This window comes from Plectropomus leopardus, chromosome 10 (genome assembly GCF_026936395.1).
Source record: "Plectropomus leopardus strain MGB_pleo_1.0 chromosome 10, ASM2693639v1, whole genome shotgun sequence".
Lineage (NCBI taxonomy): Eukaryota > Metazoa > Chordata > Actinopteri > Perciformes > Serranidae > Plectropomus > Plectropomus leopardus.
Window position 1 is genome coordinate 26,660,593 of NC_142185.1, and position 18,262 is coordinate 26,678,854.

General features: G+C 42.1%; 1 protein-coding gene across 4 annotated transcripts in view; it reads right to left on the reverse strand.

The window, feature by feature from the left end:
* Positions 1–939: 939 nt before the first annotated feature.
* Positions 940–18,262, reverse strand: part of LOC121949162 (cyclic AMP receptor-like protein A) — a 76,637-nt gene continuing 59,314 nt past the window's right edge. The window contains exons 12-14 of one of the 4 annotated variants that reach the window (XR_015777673.1): positions 17,590–17,737; positions 7,737–8,007; positions 940–1,233 (exon numbers count right to left, since the gene is read on the reverse strand). Coding sequence is in view for 2 of the 4 variants with exons in the window: in XM_088083429.1 (XP_087939555.1) it covers positions 7,840–8,007; positions 17,590–17,737 (316 nt within the window). In the remaining 2 variants the exon portion in view is untranslated. Of the gene's footprint in view, positions 1,234–4,087; positions 8,008–17,589; positions 17,738–18,262 lie in introns of those variants that run through there. The other 3 variants (XR_015777674.1, XM_088083429.1, XM_088083430.1) reach the window with 3 other exon arrangements.

Below are 18,262 nucleotides of genomic sequence, written 5' to 3' on the forward strand. Positions count from 1 at the left end.
CGGATCGCAGCGCTTGGAGCTCCGCTCGCTTCTGCACTCCGCTCAGGCAGCAGCAGCTGAGCTGTTATTAGAAAGGACGCGGGGGAAAGAAACGCACGATTCTCAAGAAATACAAACGCAAGCGGGGTCATCGACACCGAGGTCAATATTTCAGGGGATTTGCGGGGTTATTCTACAGTTACATACATATTAAATATATTTTTTTAGGGATGATTCTGATATTTTCCAGACTACATTTTTAAAAAGAGGGTTTTATAGGTTAAAAGATATTTAGTTTTCTCCACCAGTTAGCGTTGATTTAGACAATAGTTTAAATAAAATCAACAGAAAATGAATCACCGGTGTTGTCGACAACTGACTGATCATACATGCAATTTTTCAAGCAAAACTGTCAAACATTTGCGAGGTTTGGCTTCTCATGTGAATATTTGCTGCTTTTCTTTGTCTTATATCGCAGTAAACTGAACATCTTTAGATTTTGGGCTATTGGTTGACATTTCAATATGCCACCATGTGTTTGTGTTAAGTATGATTACCCTTTTACACCATTTACTGGGATTTTATTCTAAACAAATAATTGAGAAATTCAGATTTTTTAATATGAAAATATTGTTTGCAGCCCTAATTTAGACTGTGAAATAGGGAGATAAAATATCCAGAAAATATAACTGGAGTGTTAAATTAACAAGTAGAATGTGGAATCTACACATTTTACGTATTAATGTATTATGATTATACTAAGCTTGGTTGATGAATAGTAAAACAACCTGAGGGGGATGGTGAAGACTCATGAGTTCAACATTTCTAAAATCTTCGCGATGACCTTGAATGCAGGGAGATGACAGCTGCGTATATCAAAGGAAAAGTCAAAAATCTGAACAAGGACCAATAGTTTGTGAAAAGGACGGTTGATCCAAACATTTATGCAAATGGCCAAACTGGGTTTGTTTTGTTTTGTTTTATTTATGTGTTTGTTTTTTGTTTGCACTGAGATTGGTTGGTGAATGGTCAAAACATTCTTAGGGTTCAGGGGATTTTGGACACATGAGTTCAATACTTTTAAGATATTTGGTTCACCTCAGAAAAGCCTTTAGAAGTCCTTGGGAACCGCAACAGCGTACTACCTTCCAACTGAGCTTTGAAAACTTGAATCTTGTTTTCACATGTGTGTGGTGTTTACAATTACAGAAAATACTGTTCCCACTCCATTCAGGAGAATTCCTCAGCTGTGCTCTGCGAAGAAAAAAAAAGATTCAAGGTCAGTGTCAAGAGGAGAGCGAAGGAGAGCGAGGAATCCTGACAAGCGCCATCTTTGCATAGACGGTCTTTTCATTTACGGCCATTATGGAATGAAAGAAACATCCTGATCATCTGAAAATGTGGTGTTTTGTTTGTGCACTGGTAATGGGCCTGGGAACATAACAATGGGATTTATTGTACATTCCAGGTATTGTTTATTGCATTTTGAAGTGTTGTGTTTATATGCTCAGTGACTGATTGTATTAACATTTTTGGGGGGGTAAAAATTTGCTGCTGAGCCCTGCAGTGACCAAAAACTGAGTGGTGAAGATGGAGCTTACTTTTTTTTTTTCGTGCATAGCTCCTGACAAATAGATCCAAAAGAATTAAATATGCATGGCTGTAAAATGCAGATTATTACTGATATGCTGTTTTTCCTGTTTTGAAACCCAATTGTTGTTGATTAAAAACTTAAATGTGCCAAATTGTTGTACTGGGCAACATTATCTTTCATTACGATTAACATGGGCACTGTGGTTTATTTTATACTAAATCCCACATACGCATCCTGCTGCCATTAACACTCAGTAGGGCACCAAATGCGTATTAATCCACAGCTGAAAATAGTCCCACACAAATGCACTATTTACTGCTGTCTGAGTAATGTTTAATAAAAACAACAGTGCCTAGACTTTTTAATAGAATATTGCCTAGCTGGATGAACACATTTAGTACGGTTACATGCACAGTAAAGTAAAGCTGCGGTTTAGTCTGATTAGGCCATTTAATTGGACTACTGTCCCAGTATACAAGCACCGGGTGAGAATCGCTTTATTGACGGAAGTATATCTGACTCTATCAGGGTAGTTGGCGACATGCCTCCTTCCAGCTGGTTGCTATTGGACCTTCTTTCGATTGACCTACAACATCACAAACCAAACAAGTTAGCAAGCAGCAAATGTGTTGCATGTCAATCGGTGAGAATATGGATAACTTTTTGGCATTGCACATTTCGTATGTACTCTACACTTTACTTTTTACCCTTGTCTTGTTTTGCTTTATCTTTGTTTACTTCAATTTTTTCCCTTTTCTCGGTTTCTTCTAGGGATTTGTGCTGTTTAATTTCCAGGTCACGGCCAAGGAGGATGGAAAAATGAGTCACAACACATGTGCAGTTAAAACTGGTCTTTAATAGTCCGGCCTTATTGGCTGATTACCCAGAAACTGCAGACCAGATTTCACTGCGCATGTGTTATACCCTAATTGCGTGATGTCATTTGAAACCGTAATTTCTCATCTTTCCTCCCTCCTTGGTCAAAGCTCAGCGCAGCCACTAGGAGGCAAGGCCAAGGCCAGCTCAAGTCGGTTGAGGCGTATAACCTACGTGAAAGAGTAGCTCAATAACCGAATTATCTAGGTGTGTTAGTTCAACTTTGTGAAATATGATTTAACCTGATTTCAGTTGGACTAACAAGTTTGCATGCATTCTAAAAGTCCAATTTTAGTCAGACTAACACAATAATTAGCCTTTTTCTAACATTATGTAAACAGACTGTCGATTTTGCTTTCATGGGATTTGGTGACAATAAAAAAAAGTAAAGAATAACCAAACTTTTGAGGCTGTCGCTCATGAGCTGCATCTTAAATCTCTGTAAAATATTGTGCTTTGAACATAAAATCAATATTCAAGTTTTGCATCAGCTCAGACGCCATTCTTTTATGTCTGCTGCAAAAAAAGGCAGTTGGACACATTATTGCAGGCCTGCAAAGCTCAAGCTCAATACCAACAGCCTGGAGCAAAACTAGCTAATTAAAACATTTGATGTAAAGGACTACACAAGAACTTCCAGTCAATTATTTATACTTTTAAGACATCATTCATGCAGGCTGTAATCTCCCCATTAACCTTCTCCAGCCTTATATTTACTGTCAGTGGCGGGAGAGCAGAGTTTAGGAGGGGTTATACCCTCCACCACATCCCGCCTGTAAATACTGCTGGGGCTCTAATAAACAGCAGACGAGGCTCCCGGTGGAAGCGGAGGAGCGACAAACACCCACCGGGGCCTCGCTATCGCTCCGAGGTGATCAGAGCTCGGCTTGTTTTTCAGCGTCTGGGCTGCTGCTGCTGTCGCCTCTCTCTCCCTCTCTCTTCCTCTCTCTGTGCGTCACAGCTAGGTCATGGCCGGACTCCAACAATGGCTCCGGTTTCTCGAGCCACATGCACGTGCGCAAACACACACACACACACACACACACACACACACACACCCACACACACACACACACACACACACACACACACACACACACACACAGACGGAGAGAGAGAGAGACACAGAGAGAGGCACCAGGAGCGCACAAACACAAATCTGACAAATGATAGGGTGGCGAGGCGAGCTAATAGTAGGCAGTGCGCCTGCCGACATGCCCGTGGGCCACGGGTGTTAAATTGTATCCAATTACGGCGCATGCGACGATATGGGGGGGTGATAATTCTTGTTGCGTGACAGGGAGATTCGCTCTCTGTATGGGGGTGCGGGGCTCGAGACGTTCAAGCGTCTGCGGGAGAGCCGTGAAGGTGCGTGGAGGGAAAAGTGTGGTTTTTCTGGAGGACATGGCGCGCGTATTTCATTAATCAAAATCCAGTTAACCAGATTTGGAGACACGGCAGGGGGCAGCAGGGTCCGACCAATAATTAATATCCATTATTTAAGCAGCCAAGGACTAAAAGAGGTCTGAACGCACGCACGCTCACACACACGGACACTTCACAGGAGGCAGGGAAGTGGCACGAGGGAATGAGGGATTGCATCAATGTGAATATGAAATAAACACGCCCAGTCTCAGCTTTGTTATGAAATGTCTCTCCTGCTCATTTATTTGATGGAGTGCACAGTCAAGTAAAACCAGCAACAGTGCCAAAAGAGGGGTAGGGGCACGTGCGTGTGTGTGTGTGTTACAGTGTTGGTGGTGAGGCTCTGTAAACCTCAAAGTTTCACTCTGGTGTCACTGACGCCAGGCAGAAAAGTTCAACAACTCAAGGGTAAAAAGGGTCAAGTGTCGGTTCATTAGTTCAACGTGTCAGAGAGGCAGCTGACAGCCGGCAGCTCGCACAGACTCTGATGAAACCACCTCGATGTAGGGAAAACCAAATGGGGCTGAGGTTGAATATAAAGCGACTCTATTATCCTGCCAATCACACCTCAGCTTCGTCCCCTCAGCGCCGCTGACAAGGGCCATGAGGTGATGAACCATCAAAGGGCTGTCGCTGTGCAGTGTGTGTCATCGTTTCCACCCTGTTTTGACAGGTGTCTACAAGTATACAGATACTGAAAATATTTCCTCTGTGTTTTGGCCTCTCGTCTACATGTAAACTGCGTTTTAGGTCACTAAAACTGACATATTTTAATTGTAACTCTGAGGTCGACACGTGCAACAGAGCGTTTGAGAAACGATGATGTCAACTCATCAGTTTGTGTACCTCAAATGTTGCTTTGTGTACTCAGCATGGCCAGAGACAATAACTGCAACAATGGCTGATGCAAATTTGCAAATCCTAGTCAAGCCTTCAGGAAGTGCCCCATAGCTCTGATGCAAATTTTACATAGTGGCCAAAAGTGGAATTACACCGTAAGGTGACGCACTCTGGCACAGAAAGACTTCATCGGGAAAGAGATGTCTGTAAATCCGTAAATATTTCTTTGTGAGGGTCAACCCCCCGCGAAACGACTCATTTCACTATCTAGATTTAATCTAGATAGCCGCAAGATTACATTTTAAGATTGCCATTCAAGGTAGCGAAGCACTGCGCCGTAAGTCAGTCGGTCCGCCAGCCGAATTTAGCTCCTCGGGAACACTCGGCAGCTATAAGTCTCTAATGCGCATGCCTTATGGGCCAGTAGATCCGGGTATTTTATACCTGGAAAAAGAGCTGCTTTTTTTCCCGCTGCATACACCAATGAGCAGCTCTCAAAGAAATGAATGACGCCTAAGCCTCCATCGTAGTATCCAGACTTAGTATAATACATCCTTGGCAAATCCTTGCCAAACCCCCACATGCAAGGCCTTGAAGCAAATTTTACATAGTGGCCAAAAGTGGAATAACATCTTCGAGGGCCCTAACATGTTGCCTTAGGGCCCAGAACAGTTAGGATTTGATCTGTTCAGTCCGATAACATTTGAAAAGTCTGGAGCCACAAGGTTAAATGATTTTATCCGCATTCAAGTTAGCAGACTGCTAATCCGGAAGTTAGCTGTTTGTCCAAAAGAAGTTTGTCACTAGGTCGCCTTCAGCTGCCATAAGTGTCTAATGCTCATCCTCTTTTCGGCCCCATAATGCAGAAGATCCGGGTCATACCGTGGAAATAGAGCTTTTTTTTGCTTCATGAGCTACTGAGCAGCTAGTAAAGAATGGGGCCCCGCCGCCAATGCTGTATCCAGTTCTCTTAATACATCTATGACCCTAGAAAAGAAATGTCCTACTCTCCCTGTGATTGGCTAGATCTCGTTGCCTTTGTTGGTTGTACTGGACAGGTTTAGGCAAGAGGAGTGGGACTGGTTTTGGATTGGGCAAGAATTTCAGGGTAAGCCAATCAGAGGCAGAGTAAGGAAAGCCATTCCATTGCCAATTTTAGGATTTGCAAATTTGCAAGGCGGACTAGTGCTTTGTTTATGTTTTATCAGCACTGCATGTTGTAATGTTTACTTTAAACCTGAAGGTCCAGAGATGTAGGATTTAGGGGGATATATTGGCAGAAACAGAACATAGTAACTGTTATAATCTTTAACGTATAATCACTTGAAAATAACAATTACTATGTTCTACATATGGAACAGGTCCTCATTATGGGAACTGCCATGTTTCTGCAGTAGTCGAGAACAGATAAACCAACCACTGGCTCTAGTTAGGACTATGTGCATTTTTGCGCTAGTCACCATGGTTAACAGCCCCTCAGCGACGAGAATGTCGCAAAAACACTTACATTTTGGGTTTTTTTTTAACATGCTTTGTTCAGTGTTTTTACCAGTATAAATTACTTGGTCTGCTTCTTTGGAGAGAGAGGGACCTCAGTGGATATTTCGGCTCCTGGTAAAAACCTCCTCAACAAATGCTGCATTCAAATGGAACGCACATAAGGGTGAATTTCATAAGGTCACTTCTCATAAATACAGTAAACACAATCCCTTTTAAACATAGTAATAGGACACTGAAGGAACCCTAACCCAGAGAAGTTTCAGCTGGTTGCAATTCACAATCCTCACCATTAGATGCCACTAATTCCCACTAAATCTTAAACACTGTTCCTTTAAAGTTAGTACTGCTGCACCCTTGCATGTCAAGAGCATTACTCTTATTGTTGAGTGAGTTCCTTTATATTTATATCAAAGGGGAATCAACAGTGATGAGATTTTCAGTCGTCATTTTGAAAAAGGTAACTTTAGCCTACTATCTTCGCAATGAGACTGCTGAAGATAGCTAACATGGTAAACGTTTGCAGTCATTTTTGCATTGTGGTGTGTACAAAGATATTTCGTTTAAAGAGGGTTGTATGGGCGGAATTTGTTTAAAACAGAGAGGGGAAATATCTGGGTTGTGTGTTTGTGTTGACGAAAAGCTTTTTTTGTTGTTGTTGTTGTTCATAAGGCTTCATGTATCGAATCTGCTCAAATATCACATGAAAGCAGCATGTTTGGACCAAATTTCACATTCCAGTCCGAGGCACGTACAAAAATAGAGTGTACACTTAAATATAAACAGTACATGATAAATATAGTATAACAAACAAATGTAGTATTCCATAAAAATACAAAAAGCAACCTTTCAAAAGGATTACTTGCGCAGAAGTTGCAACAACAGTAACGCCATACGCAAAGAGAACAAAAACAAATACTGTCTGAGAAAGGAGACACTCCTTTGGGACTTATTTGCCCTACCAAGTCATCTTCGCTGTTTCTACACCACCCCTCCTGTATTTCCTCCTCCCCCCCTATCGGGAAGAAAATTGTTGAAAACCAGGATCAATCTCAGAGTAAACGCTTTCACGTCTGACACACAGGGTGCTTTTAAAAAGGCCTGCTTTTCACCTCGTCCCCTGCAGAGAAGTGAAAAGGTAATTGCTGCGAATGCTAAACTTACACCTTGTTATGATTGCCTTTCAGCCGTTCTTTATGGTTTTTTTTCCCTTTCATTTTTGTGGTATGCCAAAACGCTGCAGAATGCAGGAGTCAAGAAGGCAGTGCAGAGAGGGGAAATCGTTTTAAGACCTTTGGGACGCAGCAGATGCCTTTAACATTAGGAGGATATTTAGAGCCGCTCCTCTCTCGCTCCTCTCTCGTGGTAGAATTGCGGGGAGCTGCAGCCCTGCTCAGTATGTGTGTGTGTGTCTTTAGGATATTAAATAGTAAAGGATGGGGATTAATAATGGAACCTGACAGCTCATCTCCGCCTTCTATCTGCCTGACTGTCCCCCCAATCTTCCCTTCCATTCCCTCCCTACCTCTTGTTCCTGCCTCTCAGTTTCTAATCCGCTGCGTCTCTCTCTGGCTGTGACCCTCCTTCGTGCTCCTTCTCTCCAGCTCTTTTGTCTCTCCCTCTCTCTCTCAGGGCCCTCGGTCTTTCAGGGTCATGTCAGGGGAGTAGAAGAGCACGTTGGTGTCATCGTCGTCGTCATCGCTGAGGTCGACCAGGTCAGCCTGTGTGTAGCGCACCGCCCCGGGGTGGTACTCTCCAATCCGAGTCCTGTCACACAGCCGCGACTGCAGAGCCAGCTAGAAAACAGGAACACACACACACACACACACACACACACACACACACACACACACACAAAGAGTTTTAAATGAACACAATCTGTTTGCACTGGTGTATGAGGACACTAAACCGGCAAAAACGGAAGATTTATCTTTTTCTCTTCTTTGTAGCCATCCAATCGCACTAAGCCGCTGTTTAACACTCGAGAACAGTCTACTAGAAAAATGTGAAAACATTCACACACACGGGCATAAACTCTACAGGCACCACAGGCTGCCGCTCAACATGAACTGAACCAAATACAATCCTGGAGCTGCACACCACGATATAAGACTGTTTGTTCCCTGTTCTACATTAATGCGTTGGCTTCATGGTATCAGCCTGTACCTAACTGCAGGAAGCACACTGCCCCTCTGATCACACTGATACCGTGTATCACATCAGCGATCATCTCACATCCCATTCGATATTCAACTCACTACTTCAGGCTGCAGCCGACAGCAACGTTACGCATGCCGAATCGTTTGTACTTGAAAATTTTCATGTCAATTTGGGAACCATTACACTGAATGATAGCTGGCTAGTCTTGCTGTTAAACATACTGTCAAATTCTAATAACGGATTATTAACTTGACTTTTACTCTTACTAGCATAATGTTGGCTTCCTGGCTCCAAACCGAACCCTAAAGGGTTCTGTGTATGGATGTTCAAAGTGAACTGGACACAGCGTTAAAGGCAGTATACTGTTGATTTCTGTAAAAGTGTCTTGGTGGCGCATGAAGCCAAAAAAGTCTCTTTGACTATTTAATACCCTTTATCACACTCATGGGCTGGCTTTGCATAGTTTGGTTTGGCTCCTGAGCCCAGCGTGTCAGGGATTTGTGTCTCCATTATAACAGGGCTACCTGCTTAAAGGTGTCTTTAACTGATGATGGCTTGTCTTAAATGATGTTTAAAGTAGAGGGCTGATCCACAGTTCTACAATTTCTCTGATAAACGCCTTTAATTTCCTGTATTTTTCGCAATAAAAATCAACAAAATGCTGCAAAAATACGCTAACTTCTCACAGTAATGTAGTTTTTTGAAAATTTTGTAATCAACTTAATCTTTACGCTTTTTGGATCCAATATGGCACTATAAACCTCACATTCTTCAGTAGAATACAGTAACATATTTAATGGTAATATACTTTTAAGGCAATTTATAGTAGTGACATTGTAATTGGCAACTACAGCTGCCGGTAGTATACCGTAATTTTACAGGAACATTTGTCTCAGTGAAAATTGCTGTAAAAATACAGCCTCATTTTAACAGCAATGTACAGTTTTCCCAAAATACCAAAAATCTACTATATCTATATCGAATACTTTTTAGAGCCAATATTACACTGTAAACCTCAAAATTTACTGTAAAATACTGGTAATATACTGTTGAATTACTTTACTGTAACAAAAATAACATCAGGATTCTGATAACTACAGCTGGCAGTAGTTTATGTTGTTATGTAAAAGCTTTTTTGTGAAGCAGCAAAATAGGCAGCAAAATGAGAAAATGGTGGGTTTTCACCCTAAGTAACTTAACAGACTCCTATACGACGAAAAGCGAACATGAAATAATATAATAAAGCAGATATCTAATGTACAAACAAGACACGGGAGAGAAACTAAATGACACAGATGTAGTTAGAAGCTTCAAAGTGCTGAGAGCTGAAAACACAGAGACTTTAAAAACATCGCTCTCTCTGGTCTCCTGCACAGACAAAGTTGAGTCTTGTCACGCACAAGCTTGTTTCATGAGAAGAAGAGGGGTCGGTGGGGGTTGGCTGCGGTCGGAGATATGTCACTGCTTCTCACTTGGAGGCAGTTGGACGTCCTTTCGGCCCTACAGCAGCGAATGTGCAACTTTGGCGTGGTTCTGTGCGACTTGGCGTGCTAGAAAGACACCATTCATTCCGCTCCAACGGAAACGCAAATTGGCGCGGCATGGTTTGACTCAGCATGGCCAAAAGTGACAATAGAAAAAATGCCCATAAATCTTTAAGAAAAAGTCTTTTTACTCTAATGGCATCACATGATGGACTTGGCGGTTGCAGCTACATGGTTTTTCACCATGTAAAACTGACTTCAAAGCCCAGCACACTTCCTGGGGGCCCGTTTCTATGAGCTTTATGGACTACAATTATCTCCTGTTGCCTAGTCATATCTAAGGTTCGTCGTGTTTACAGGAGTAGTGCATAATGTTTCTGTCGCATACGAACCTTATGGGATGGTAATGATTAAACCCTCAGGTATTTCCAGGGAAATTAAGTTATGGCTTGTGAAAACTTCAGATTTTGCTTTGCCAACGCATGAAAACATCAATGATTGGTGTCAATTTATTTAATGACCATAATGGCCATGGTATCAGCTGGGTAATGTCCTTAAATGTGCTTATAATCAGGAATTAATGGCCTCCCTGTCATCCATTAATTCCTGATAATGGACACCTCGTCTGTTATTATCTCTTTGGTATAGGTGATGATCAGTGAGAGCAAAAGGGGTGAAATGTTTGTAAAGCTTAGACTCAGCAGAGAAACAAGGCTGTGTCACCTACTCCTGAATGCATGTGACGCACAGGTTTAATGTTTACTCGCCAAAATAGGGCGACAAAAAGGCGCTCTTTACAAAAACGACACGGAGACGCATCGTTTTCACACATTAACAGCATTTTCAAAATAAGCTTGCTTCATGTGGATGTACTCTAAAGACTGCGGCGATACTGAGACATATGGGGATTGCTTTTTTCCTGCACGCACACTCGCATACACACTGAAGAAGAAGAAGAAGAAGAAGTGAGAGGTGAGCTCATTGCAGAGCCACAGGCGGTTCGAGCTGTATGGCTAGAATGCAGATCAATATCAGAGAAGAGTGGAGGGGGGGTGTTCACAGGTGGGAGGGAGACACTACACAAAGGAGAGCAGCAGAAATAATGTAAGAGAGATAAATGCCAGAGATGCTGTAACGGGGAACAGAAGAGGCATGGGAACAGACGCGCATATAGTACAGAGAGATAGAGAGAGAGGTAGGAGAGGAGTCGAAGAGTGCCGCGGAAGAGAAGAAAAACAACGGAGGACGAGATAAAGCGAGAGATTCGAGGCAGAGACAGTTTACATGTATGCAAGAAACCAGGTTACTGACAGAAATCTGGTTACGCAGGTTAATTAGACGACACGTTTGTGTACACTGCAGCAACCTGGTTATTGTAAAATCCCTCTAAACATGCAGCAGGTCAGTAATCAGAGGAGATTGTGTGCAAGTTTTAGCAGCAGTAACTCAGACTGCTGACGGCATTTTAGCACAGCAACAAAAAGGGCGGGCGGGCAACTCTGGTTTGATTTAAACTTTCAAGATCCTCTATTCAATAAAAAGAAAACGGCACTATTTTTAGACTCTTCCTCCAAACCATTCACTCATGTTTGTAGTCCGCCGAGTATGAAATATAACTGGCAGTTAAGCGAACTGGTCTTGAAGGTCACTGTCTGACCGAACAGAAAAAGCGGAGACAAGTGTGTGGGAGTATGAAGCTTTTTTTTTTATGTGAAAAAGTCAACTGCTATAATTCGGAAACATGTTAGTCTACTGTGTAAATGAGAATAACTTTTTGTTTTTACTGGCCACCACAATTGGCTTCAATGTCTTTTTATTTTCTATAACTTCATCAGTGGTGAACACCCTTGGAGTTTGGGGTGCCCTTTTGTTCCCCAACCAGTCTGGAGTGAATAATATAACTATACTGTGTTTACAGAATTTAAGTTTAGGTTGTTTCTCACAGCTAATAAAAATCACATCCATGTTTTTAGTTCTGTCTACAAAGCTTTGACTGATGAGCTGTTTCTTCTACTCCAGAAAAAAGGCAAAACAATATCAAGGTAATCTCCATAGACTATTAACCAGAGGTTTTCAAAGTCGACACTCTAGTCCCCCTCTTCGGCTACGTCCAAACTAACATACGTTTACCTTGAAATGTCTTTTTTTTTTTTTTTTACCTTTTTTTGGTGACTTTTACAACTACAGCTTCAAAAATACAATCCTCCTTTTTTGTTAAAAGTAAAAAAACAAATATATAATACTTTTATATCCACATATGCTCACTTACTTTCACATTTACATATGGACACATAAGCATTTACATACTTGTGTATATCAGTCCATCCCAAGCTCTTAAATATATACGCTGCAACTTAGAATGTCATTTCAAAATAAAAACAATCTCTGTACACACAAGCACTTTACCACCGTTTTAGAATTAATCATTGTCCATACTAACGGAAAACATTTATCATATGATCATACAATGGGCACACGCGTGCTGGTGTAAACAGAAAGCAGATTGTGCAGAAGATTCTACAAAGATAGAGAAAAATTCAGATAAGAAATTTCTTTACCAACAACAAGGTGGAACTGTTACTGAGAGTATTATGATAACGGGGCATCAAGGAGGCAGAAAACATAGACTGGGAGCCGTTGCATAGAAAAACAGCAATATATGGGGAGCACTATTTAGCACCAAAGAAAGCCATAGCAGTGATAAAGAAGTACCCACACGAGAAAGAAGACTGGTCCAGTGCTGAGACAGAGGGCGGCTGCTGGAAGCGGGAAAAAAGGCTACAATGTAACCACTCGGCACGTTCACACCAACAATTTAAGTTTATCACAAGTGCTTGTTTTTGCCACTGACAGGTTCCGATTGTTATTATGAGTGTCTGACAACGTTAAGAAAAGGACCCTACAAAGAAATGAGACGTTTTTCTTCCTTTGACTTGTGCTGTTTTGTGTCCGAGTCTTATTAAAGGAAAAGTCTCGTTCTAAAATCTCACAACAGGTGACTTGTTTCAGAAAGAAAATTGTCAAAACGTGAGTGAGTTGGAGAGAGAGGAGCACTGGTAAGAGTTTGTTGTGCTTGAGTCAGGCCCCCAGGGAGTGCATCGGGCTTTGAAAAAAAATTTTTTTATTGGCCGAACAGTGTAATTACACCATCACATGATGCCCTGCGGCACAAAAAAGACTTTTTCCCATTGACTCACACAGTGAAGGAGAGGTCTGTAAATCAGTGGACACATTTTTTTGAGCATCACAACGCCCACGAAATGAATTCTTTCATTATTTGATCAATTCTGTCTGATGACATTTGCAAAGTTTAGAAGAGCAGCATGACTGAATAATTTTATCCCATTCAAGTTTAAGGGGTACTAAACCGGAAGTAGCCATCTCAGCTGATGGAAGTCTGTCGTGTGCCCGCTCTGTGGGTCACACAGTGCGGAAGCAGCGCCGATCATCTGAGTAATTTTTCACACAGCAGTTGAACCATTTTGGCTTTATGCGCCACTGAGCAGCTTCCAGGAATGAACGGGGCCCCACCTCCAATGCTTTATCGAGTTCTCTATTTTCTCCATGTTAACAATGTGTGCACAGTCAGCGAGATTTCAGAATGACACTTCTCCCTGGACGAGATTTGGACACAAAATAGAATGGTGAAAAAACGCTTAATTTCTCCGAAGGCTCCTTTACCTAATGCTGCAAGACTCTCATAGGCTGCAGGTATACTTGCTGTTTAACTTTGCATATTCGTCCGGCTGCGTGCGGCTACGTCATGAGCATTTTTGCATATAAACTTACCTATACACAATGTGTGTTACTGAAAGTAACAACTACTGGATGTGTGGCATGTAATCAACAGACATGGAAACACTTGAGGAGGTTACTATCGTGTTAACGCTGAGATCAAGGCAGAAAAGGTCACAGCGGAGAAAACGTCGGTAGTATGTGAGGCCTCTAAATCAAGTCCGTTGGGACAATGTGTAATAAAATAATTTAAAAAGTAATCCCTGCTCACATTTGCTCTGCTTCTACACTGCCCCTGCTGTTAATATACATACTGCATCACGTGTCCACGTCGCACTAGTTTTTGAGGATGCGCACAGCCGACGTGCTGAACCAATGAGGGGGACACGTGGCAGCCATCATGCGTAGGCGTAGTTAACAGCAACTGTATCTGCGGCCATAATAATAATCTGAACCTTCTAGTGAAAAAAAAGCACTTGATGGGGGACACCTGCCCCATGTGGTGCACTGCTGCCGCTTGTAGCACTTTTGCTCAATACTTGAGCAATTTCAAAAATTGTTTACTTTGACATACAAACCAGGAAAAACGGGTCCAGGCTGAAAACCACCAGCATTCCCTTTAATGGTGAGTGCAGTGAGCAGGGACCAACAACTCTTTTAGCGTGTATAAGCCAAAGGAGTAGCGTATTAAGACCTGAGCCAATCCCTTTAAACGCATGTGAATGCACCGCAGGCGAACAGCACGAGAGACAGAGAGACAGAGCGAGAGAGAGAGGCAGGGTTTGTAGAGGTGGGGTGGGTGTCTGGTACGTAAGCACAGATTTGTTGCGTTGAGGGAGGAATGCTTTAACGCCGTTGCAACCCCCCTCCGCCACCTCCTTCTCTCCTTTACCCCTCCTCTCCCCCGCCAATCTCACACCTGATGTGTGGGGGCTGCTGGGAGTCGCATGCCAAGATGAATAACAACCGGCTGTTAGTCACGATAGAGCACGAACACACACGCCGCCTGTCTCTCTCTCCCTCTCTCTCTCTGTGTATCGTCTCCGTTCTCACCTTCTCTTGCTGTCTCTCTCTCCCCGACACACACAAACAGCGCTCTCTCTGTGATTTACGAACACATTGAGATTCCATTTCACTCCTCTCTCCCAACTCACCACAGTGCAACATTGACATTTGGGTTGAAGGTCATACCACACATTCCAGTCTTCCACATTGTGCTCATGACCCGCTATCAGCGCGGTTGGTGACACTGAGTAGGTGACAATGTGTGTGTGTGTGTACACGCGTGAACGAAGACCACAGAGACTCTTTTTCTCTTTGCGGTTCAATATCAGCTCTGGCTCATATCCGCAGATACTGTCAATGTTTGCAGATTGAGACAAATCTGTGGAGAACTGTATTGATTGTGGTGTTTATTGAAATGCATCCAATGAGGTTTGTGGTTCAAATATAAAAACATCATCCGTGTGGTAATTTCGTCCTCATTACATTTCCCTAAAAGCTTGATTTGTGAAAGCCATAAAAAATGAAAGTTTTAACGATTTGTAATTTCACTCTTTAAATATGAGGATTTTGGTATCAGACCCAACAATTATTTCCTGTGTAGGTGATTTGTGAACACCTGTGACAGATGGTACCAGTCAATTTGGAAAGTTAAGTAGTCTAATTACAAATTCAGCAGCGACGAACTTGGGAGAAGGCTATAAACTTGGTTAACAAAAAGAGTTTTTGCAGGATTATTACATCAGTTAACTTAAACTCATAAGCAGCATTAGGCTTGCATAAACTCCTTATTTTTACACAGTGATTATAAAATATATAAATCAGAAATATTTTAAGGGCTACAACTACTAGTGGTTTTTATCACCGATTAAGCTGATTAATCGCTTAATCTATGAACGGTCGGAAAATAGTGAAAAATGGCCATCACAATTTCCAAGAGTCGAAGTCAACATATTTAAATGACCAAAAGTCCAAAACGCAAAGATATTCAGCTTCAGATCACATGAAACTAAGAAAATCAGCAATATTCACATCACTGGATTTTTGGCTTTGGTTTGTTGCCAATTAATTTTCTGTGAGTCGACTACTTGTGTCAGCCGTTCATCAGTATGAAATGGTTGCTCCGCCTGCTAATGCCTTTGATACCCTGTCTTCACCAGATACTTTGTTGTTACAGCATTACTTTGAAACCTTAATTGACCACCTCATTAAAGACAGACCTGATTTGTAAGGGTGTAACGGTACACAAAAGACATGGTACTGACCTTTCTCCACTTTAGGAGTCACAGTTCGGTACAGCAGGGATATTTTTCTTCTCATTTATTTTGAGCAAATAGAATAATAAAAATAAAAATTTGTGCATTAGGCAGAGTGTTACAATTAATTCCACTTATGCCAGCATTTAAACATTCAACATTTGTTCCAAACCTTTTATCTTTCTGGAAAAAGCACATCCGGGCTGAATGTGCATTAGCAAATTGGTTGTCTTTCTATTCACAGAACTTACAGCGGTAAAACAACACCAACACACATACCTTGTCTTCGAGCCCTGACACACCAAGTTGCTTGCAGCCGTTGGTCAATGCCGGGCCGAACGTCGGATGTGTTAACATGCGTTAACATAGTGCCTACTGCCCACTGCTACCATCCCACCCCAGCCAGGTGAGGTGGTAGCTCACTAGCAGCTCTGCTCATCTGGCGAAGGAAAGGCCTTTTTCTTTATTTAATATCATTTCGCGTTTTGTTTTCTAAAAAGCTATCCAGTAATTCACCGCTTAATGGGTGTTAAACAATTGAAAGCAAAATGAACTGAAACTGACATTCCTAGCTTGGATCAAAGTGGGCGACCAACATCTCTAGAGCCACGCCACTAGCATGGCTAACAAAACAGCAAAAACATGTTGGAAAAAAACACTCAGTAATTATATGTCATTAATCTGTAATGATACTCCTACCACAAAATTTCATAAAATGTTTCCAAAACTGCACATCAGGCAGCAGAATCATGACCAAAGTTATTCATCTCTGATGTTGAAGAGCTGCCAGCTGTTATGAACAATGTTTTTACTACTGCATTGCATTGTGGGATGGTGTTTCCATTGCTTAAGTGATGCCATACTGTATATTTCTCTGGAAATAGTTTGAAATTTATGCACAAGTGGTTTCTTAACCATTGTTCACAAGGGACTAATATTACCTGGGGGACTCTGGTAATTTGTAGTAATTGCAGAGGTCTTCTGTGATCTCAGTGCTGTGTGAATCTGCCTTATCCGCAGTTTTTCAGGTAAAAATTCCCCCACAAATTACATACCATATTTCCCCAAACACAAAGGGCATGTGATAATATTAGTCCTTTGCAAATCCAGGTGATAATGCCAGTAAATTAAAGTAAAATACAGACTTAGCTTATCCTGTGTGAATGTGCCACATAAACGCAGATGTGGGGGAGTGATTTCTAAATTATATGAGGTCTAAAAGAAATTCACGTACTCTTTTAGCCTAATTTATATTTTTAGATTTTATTTTCCTCTTTTTTTCCTGTAAATAATAATTTTAAGTGTTTTTTTTAAGTTTTAAATGAATAAGGAAGCTGGTTAATTGAAATTCATTGCTGTATGGAGAAGGGGTGGGATTAGTTTTTACGTCTTCTCACTCCTTTTCCGAATATGTAAACTAAGCCATCATGTGTTTGATTTCTTTTGCTTTATGTTTTTCACTGTCTGTAAATATTCCTTTTTTTGTCTGTCAGCTTTTGTATAACAATTTCTATTTTTCCTTTACATGGTCGAAATGAATAAATCAAATAAAAAAATGAACCTAATCTAATCTCATACAGAATTTCAGACAAGGTCTTGGTCAGAATGGCATTGCAACTTTTAGGGGAAAATACCTTGGGGGCATATTCAGACATGATCTGCATGCTAAATTCCAAGCACTTGCGTTGTGATTTGCATGTCTGAACGGAGCTGTAGATACATGTGTGTGCAGCTGCTGTACCTGCAGGCCAGTGGGGCTCAGTACGCTCCACCAGTCCCTATCCAGGCCAAAGACGAAAGCATTGGCCAAACCGTGTAGTGGTGCTGACAAAACGTGCAACAGGGTGAGCGAGAAGGACGGATCCTTGGGGTAGAAGGCATTATGAAGCCTGTTGGAGGAGAGAGAGACAGAAGCACTGAGTTCATCCATAAAAAAAGTTGTAAATAAAGAGACAACCTGCAAGAGAGCTTCAGGGGCGAGGTTGAAGTAATTGAAGGAGAAGTCAGAGGAAGTAGAAAGGCAGGAAACGAGAAAAAAAGGGGAAAGACAGAGAGCGAGAGGTTGATAGGCAGAGCGACAGAAAGCGAGGGAGCGGACGAGTGAGTGACAGACTGAGGGACAGGGTGAGAACGAGAGGTAATGAGAGCGAGCGGCAGAGGCGGAAAAAGAGGGGGGGAGAGAGAGGAAAGGGGGAGGGCGAAAGAGCGAGTGAGCTTTATATCAGCGTTTAAGAGCCCATTAGGCAGCGTGAGACGGCTGGGCTGACACATTCTTGGCTGCCGCCTCGACAGCACGCAGCACTTTACAAGGACAGGGAGAAGTGTAGCGCTCAACTCCCGCCCTCTGCTTCTCTCCCCTTTCTCTCATCTCGGTTTCCTGCTTCTCCTGACCACAATTTCTCCGTCCCATCTCT